Source organism: Lactuca sativa, chromosome 9, assembly GCF_002870075.4.
Source record: "Lactuca sativa cultivar Salinas chromosome 9, Lsat_Salinas_v11, whole genome shotgun sequence".
In the NCBI taxonomy this organism is placed as follows: Eukaryota; Viridiplantae; Streptophyta; class Magnoliopsida; order Asterales; family Asteraceae; genus Lactuca; species Lactuca sativa.
The window spans coordinates 190147268-190154213 of NC_056631.2; the positions used below are offsets into that span (position 1 = coordinate 190147268).

At 37.6% G+C, this 6946-nt stretch overlaps 1 protein-coding gene across 1 annotated transcript; it reads right to left on the bottom strand.

Annotated features, from left to right (window-relative positions):
* Window positions 1-1446: 1446 nt before the first annotated feature.
* Window positions 1447-6704, bottom strand: LOC111895562 (nuclear pore complex protein NUP133). Its single transcript, XM_023891648.3, has 6 exons — window positions 6336-6704; window positions 5372-5496; window positions 3642-5285; window positions 2850-3559; window positions 2631-2786; window positions 1447-2539 (listed from the first exon to the last, which is right to left on the bottom strand). Exons 1-6 carry the CDS (start codon window positions 6536-6538, stop codon window positions 1628-1630), a joined length of 3750 nt encoding a protein of 1249 aa, XP_023747416.1. The 5' UTR covers window positions 6539-6704; the 3' UTR covers window positions 1447-1627.
* Window positions 6705-6946: the final 242 nt, after the last annotated feature.

Here is a 6946-nt window from a genome sequence, read left to right on the forward strand (position 1 = left end):
TTCTGTTACAAAATCGTCAATTAACTGAAGAATTTACATTAAATTCACAATTATCATATTTGTAATGGATTGTCAACAGATCCGTGACAGATTTGTGACGGATTTTCACGAAATTTATATTTGATAAGAAAATTTGAAGAGTAGCTCATGCTACCCGTGCAACATAGTAACTCTGCGTTTTGCCTGTAGATCCTTAGGCACATAAACATTAACAACCACTAATCTATAGAGGTGACAAAATTGACACGACACGAAATAAACGGGTTTTGGTAAGATATTTCAACCCGTTTAAATAAACGGGTTGACACGACATAACACGAAAATTAAATGGGTAAGGTTAGGGTTAAGAATTTCAACTCGAATATGACTCGAAAATGACCCGTTTATTTATATGCAAGTTTTTTGAATTATTTAAATAAACTAGAAAGATATAAAACCAAAAGCATAAGTAAAAGAAAACCTTCGAATTGAGTTGTTTTGTAATGTTGAAATAACTTAGCCGTCTAGATCAAGATTTCATTTCAGTTTTTCCATTCTCTCCCAAACTACCCGGTCTCTTTCCCCACTCTCACATCCTCATGAGTTATGACCTTGTCATCCGCCTCCCCAACTCCCACTCTTTTAATTTTGTCATCTGAACTTGCTATGACTTCATCTATTCTGTCTCCAAACAATTCGTTTTTCCTTTCCGGCTACCAAACTCCTACTCTTTCAACATGCTCAATCTTTTAACCTCACATGACACGACATATTTCAATGTATAGCCCTAACCCAAAACCTGTCACGAACTCGACACGAAAATAAACGGGTTGACACAACACGACACGTTAATTAAATGAGTTGGGTTAGGGTCAAGCACTTTCAGCCCGTTTAGTGTTTCGACACAACACGAACCCTACACGACACGATTGTCGATTGCAACCTCTACTAATCTACATTGGATCCAACAAGAAGATCCACTAGACTAACATTGGGCTCTAACAGCCTAGCTGTTCATGAATCAATCATGTCATGAGCATTACGTAATGGGCTGGCATGTATTCGGGCCTTTCTTGGACAGTTTTATACGGGCTGTCATTCTTGAACCAAAGATTCATCAACATCAACAACTATTGTGTTATCTTACCCCATCATGGCATCATCTATTCAAATCATCTTTTTTCTATGAAGAAAAATCATTTGTTTCACCTCTTCATATCCAAACCTTCTTCATCAATTCTTTACATAGCATAATTTGCTCATCAACAAGATTTACCACCTACAATCGTGTAGCATCCTTACAAAAGAATTCATCCTCCGAAGAATGTATGTATATATAGAACCATAAAACCTTTCTAGAGTCAAATGAACGTTATAATGATCCCCATAATTATATTTAAAAACATTTAGTTAACAAATATATATTCAAAATACCAAGTACGTTTTACCTCGAAATAAAAACCAAAATTGCAAGAAAAAAAATTTTACTTTTAAAATTCTACTCCGTTTTGCTACATTAACCCAACAAATTCATAGTTACTATTAGCCACGTCATTTTACCGTTTGTTACACTTTTTCACCTTCAACAGTAAAAAAAAACGCCATCAATCAAAATTACATCTTACCCAACAGTAAAAAAATCAATCAATCAATCACACATTGCATCTCCCACTCCACCATCATCATGATGATCACCCACAACACTCCCCAACATAATCGCCATCACCATCAACTTATCCGCATCAGGAAAACTCCTATGTTGCATCAATATCCCTTCAACAGAAGCCCCTTCAACCCCATCTTGTCTTAAAGGCATCACATCTTCAAATCCTCCACTTTCAAAACAACTCCTCTCACTTCCATAACACTTTCGCGACGCCTCAAAAAGCGTCGTATCTTTCAAAACCTCCATTATTTCCTCATCACTCAACCCTTTCGTCACACACATTTCATTTATAGCCTCCCAATCGTCTTGATTCGCAGCATTTTTCCAACACTCTTCCAAAATACCCGTATTGCCCTTGAGAAACGATACGCTGCTCCACGCGAACACTTCAAAAGGGTATAACGCGAGCTTCTTGTTTTGGATCCCGAGGCATAGGTGGATGAGGTCCGCCGATGGGAGAAGCTTATGGGCGATTTCGTCTTTTTCTTCCGGAAGGAGTTTCAGTATTTCTTGCTGCAATTTCAGGAGTCTTAAATCGGCATCAATCCGTTTCAATTTTGTGTTGTAATCATAATCATAATCATTTCCTGCCATGGAAGCTATCTTTGAGAGGTTAAGGAGACGCCTTCTGTCGGTCAAAGTTGGTTGGTTGACTTCAGGGGTGGAATTGTCAATATTTGAAAGTGAAAGGGCGTGAAGGGTTTCGGAAGCTGAAGGGAATTGATGTAGGAATATTTCATGAAGCCAAAGGAGATCTTGATGATCTTTTAAAAAGATAGTTAATTCTTCTGGAAACTCTTCACCAAGTCTCATGAGTTTGGAGAACTGTTTGTTGTTGTACATTTGTTTGAATACAAAGTTACTAAACCCTCCTTTTGGACCCATGCTATCATGCTTCATTTAATAAAAAAAAAAAAAAAAATCAAATTAAACAAATAAATAAAAATGTGTGTTAACTGTTAAGTTAACTTGTCTACATACATACCATTAGAGATCTGAGTAGTTCCAAATCATTATGATCAAAGCACAAATTCCAAAGAGTCTGATATCCTTCATGCCTTTTAGCAATAGCAAGTAAATTAGACGAAAGTTTTTGAGAAATCTCACTGTTTTGTTCTTGTTCTTGTTCTTTCACCAAACCCTAAGAACAAAAATAGTATCAAATATTAAAGTTACAAATCGTAATTTGGATTAATTTTTTTACCTGAGTTAAAACTTTGACTTGTTGATAAAGTGAATCAAGAAGTGTGTCTCTTCTATTCCAATACTCTTCCAATAAACCACCATGTTCTTCTTCACGTTCAACTTTAGCTGTAACAGCACCTGAATATGCCTCGAGTAAAACTTTAACAAACACTTCAAAATGAGAATGGAACTCCAGCTTTGAAGATCTATCAAGGGTACCCATGTCATTTAACAAATGAAGCATGAAGGATGCAAGAGTCCACATCCCGGATCTTACAACAGTTTGACAATACCATGGGGTTAATCCTTCTGGTGAGGGGTACCACATGTGATTCTCATCCTTATAGTTCATTGATGTAGTTAGTATTGTGACACACATGGTTGACAATTCACATGCTCTTTGGATTTGAAAAGGGAATGGCATCTCTTCATTTATTATGAGACTTAATTTTGTTTCCAAACAATGGAATACTTGTTCTAATTCAGACACTTTACTGTAGAACACTTCTGCGTTGTCTCTATCCATTAAAAGAACTGTATTTTGGCGAGATTTCTCACCGACTAACTGAATCAGATCCCAAATGGAACCGGAAAGCTCGTTGATGGAATCGGAATCGGAATACAGGATTCCGGTTGAGCTCTGGTTCCTAATCATGTTCTGAAGCTCCCTGAGTTGAATCATGGAAGCAAGCTTTTCACCATGTTCCATTATGATCTGTAATGATTTCCCTGTTACAAGATGAAATTTGTAAACTGTAATTACTAATTAGTAAACCAAAACTGATCAGGAATCAGGAATCAGGAATCATACTCTGTTGAGAAGATAACCCTTCATGGCATTTAGAAAGAGCAAGAAACTGAAGAAACTTTTGATGTTTTTTCTGTTTATCCAAAAGCTGTGTAGACACAACACCTAAAGCCACAATCTCTGTCCCTCTAGTAGTTGTCCAATGTTTTGCCAATGTGTCAACGATTGATTTGCTAACCCTAGAAAAAACATTTATCTCTCCATCTCTTTCAAACACTCCTTTCTTTTGAAGTGTATCGTTTACACCTTCAACTTTACCAGATTGAAGAAAACCATGAAAATACTGTGTCAACAGAGCTTCAGACTCTTCATCTTGGGCGGTCCGGTGAGTAACTCCGGCGAACACCGCCGCCCGCTGTCTATCTCCGGTGTCACGTGCTTCGGAACTCACCCTTCTAGGAGCAAAATGTGAGAAATGTGTAGAAGCTTCTTTAGAGCTTCCTTTACGCGATAAGCTTCTTTCAGGTGGCTCAACACCACCAAGCAGAACAGCCTTTTCAGGGATGGCCCACACGCCAGCTGTCGCGGTGAGAACACCCCAAGCACCATCTTCACCATCGTCAGAAGGGAAGACAGAAGCATCTAGAACTTTCCCAGCATCATATGGCAAATCAAATTTGTAAAGACGGCTGGTGTTTCGTGAGTATCGTGTGACTGTTGCAGTTCCATCACCTGAAAGTATAACAGAAGATCCGGAAGGTTTGCCACCAACTTTTAACTTCATGGAGAATAAAAAGTCTTCATCTTCTACTCTTGCTTTTGGGATTATCACTTCAATGGGTGATCTTTTCTCCAAAACTTTTTCAAAACCGGATTTGTATTGCATTGTGAGAAGAGAGTATTCTGTGTAGCTTGAGCTTGTGGCTCTGTCTTTACAAAAAGTGGCAACAAGAACAGTCATTACTTTCCCATTATTGTCTATTTGCATGTCAAGTGGCCAAATTTTTTTTTGCCCTGCTAACCCTTTTTGTATACCAACATCACCATCATCTCCTACTATTTCATGGGCCCACATCTTTGACATGGTAAAATCTTGAAAAAGATCAACTGAAAAACAACTTATTTCATGATCTGTCAACAAAAGGAACTTTCTTTTTGACTCTTTCAGATAGGGTGTATGCCAAATTAATGACCTAGGATACCCTTTCGGACTAGGAATTTGTCCAACAGTTATGGTTTCTTGACAATGGATGCCAGCTGGCGTGCAAATGAATTTAGAGAGTTGACCCTGAGAGCCACACGCAAGGGCAATGCAGGAATTTTGCTTCTCGAGTATAGCAGAAGCAATCAAAGAGTTGTAGGAATTTGACTTTGATCGATCGATATGAGTGACTGAAGGAATGGAAGAATAAATGTTGGGCCAATATATAAGGGATCGAGTTTTCCTATTGCATAAAAGAACACCAGTAGAAGTTCTTTGTTGGTGAACCTTCTGTGTGTGATCCCAATCAAGAAAACAAAGCAACCAAGGACTGGTTAAATTCTTGTTGATATCTCCATCTTCTAGAATGCTTGAAGGAAGTTCCAGAGTGATACACTTTCTTGAAGCTGCTGATGATAGGTAGCTCCAGATGAAAAGCCTGCTTCCACATATGATCCATGCTAGAGAGGTTCCTTTGTCCATTCCACCATAGGTGTTTGTATCACCTGTCGATATGAGGTGAACATGATATCTTATGAAACCACATAATAGCTTTTAAAGAAGGTGGAAACAAAGTGTAGTGTTTACTAACCAGAAGCACGTTTCTGCAACATTTTAGCTTGTTCATCGCGAACTACTTGTGGAACTTCTCCAGCATATACAGGTTGAATGGGGTCCACATCATCCACTTTGTCACTTTTCTTCGCAGTTGGGATTCTAAGTGATATAAAATCCATCAATATCATCACAATTCACTTAGATATGTCCAAAACAAAGACTAGTAACTATATGTACCACACGGACTCTATAAGACTATAACTAACAGTAATCAAACACAAAACCAGTGTAAACATCGGTACACTATGCGAACCATTTACATGCATATACATTGATGCTTAAAGAGCATTTAGAGATGAACTCTATCAAGTACTTGTACTTTAAACCCTAGATTTAAGTATGATTCAGAAAACTTCATGACTCCTAAGTCCTATGTTTTGCATATGATGTATAACAAGGTAAATTCTCGCTCTATATTTGATGGCTGTGGTCTCTAGCAAAACCCCATACTTCACAAGCTTTTGTTATATAAACTCATTGCAGCAAACTCCATATGCATGGTGTACTCAAGCTTCGATTCAGATAAATATGCAGTGTGCTAATAAAACTACTCCCTCCACACTAACTATCCAGATTTGACACCAAAATTATCATTATATATGCATAAAATAGGATTAATGTAGCTATTCGTTCTTATCGAAGCAAAACACGAAATCAGAGAGTGATCTAGACTCTTAGAAGTAAATCAGGTCACCTATTGTGAATCGAATGAGTAAACAAAGAGAATGGACGCAATTTATCCAAAACTAGCAATCCAACGTCATCCCAAAACGAACATAATGTTTCCACATGAAGTGCATTGCGCGTCGTTTCTCTACGATCGACTTCTATTTGTGTATATGTGATCAAAGCGGAATTAACAACTTGCGAAAGTTACAGATGATAAAGCATCCAAAATATCTACACAAATATATAATCAACTGAGTTCAAAAGTTTACCTAGCAAGTACAGACAAGCGAGATGCCCAGGGAGCGGGGGTGCCGGTACTCGGTCGCTCCGGAATAGTATTTTCCGTCACCGGATTTCTGTTCTCAATAGGAGGAGTGACCGGAGAACCATTGCCTACAGGAGGCGGATGCTCACGAACTGTTCGATCCTTTCTAGAACTGAAGTTGGATTTCTTGGTCCCTGGAGAAAACATTACGGAAGAAACTGGAGAAAACGAAAGCAATTGAATCGATTGATTTGAATGAAGAGGTTTAGGGTTTTAGAGAAATGGTGGCAAAAGTTGGAGAACTTTCGAGAGTAGGAGAGCAGAAGTGTCCGGACTAGATTCGAAGTTGAATCAAATCACGGACCTAAACTTTGAGTTAATTTTCAAATTTTAATAGTAAAACTTCCTACATACGGTATAAACCAGATAAGCATATTGAAAATGAAGAATAACAACCATATTTTTTTTATGAAGAGAAATCAAGTATCATTTTATTTTTTTCTTATATACTAATGTGAAGATTAAGATGTGAGATTAAAAGAAAGAATTGTTGTTGTCCACTATATATGAATAGAAATATATATTTAATTTTTCTTTTATGAAATAGATACGGGG

What these genes read in the sequence shown, in the direction of transcription:
- LOC111895562 (XM_023891648.3), bottom strand. Translation starts at nt 6,538, where the DNA reads ATGTTTTCTCCAGGGACCAAGAAATCCAACTTCAGTTCTAGAAAGGAT. An exon ending in AGGGTTATCTTCTCAACAGA is followed by an intron (nt 3,560 to 3,641) that starts GTATGATTCCTG and finishes ATCTTGTAACAG; the next exon opens with GGAAATCATTACAGATCATA. An exon ending in AACTACTCAGATCTCTAATG is followed by an intron (nt 2,540 to 2,630) that starts GTATGTATGTAG and finishes TATTAAATGAAG; the next exon opens with CATGATAGCATGGGTCCAAA.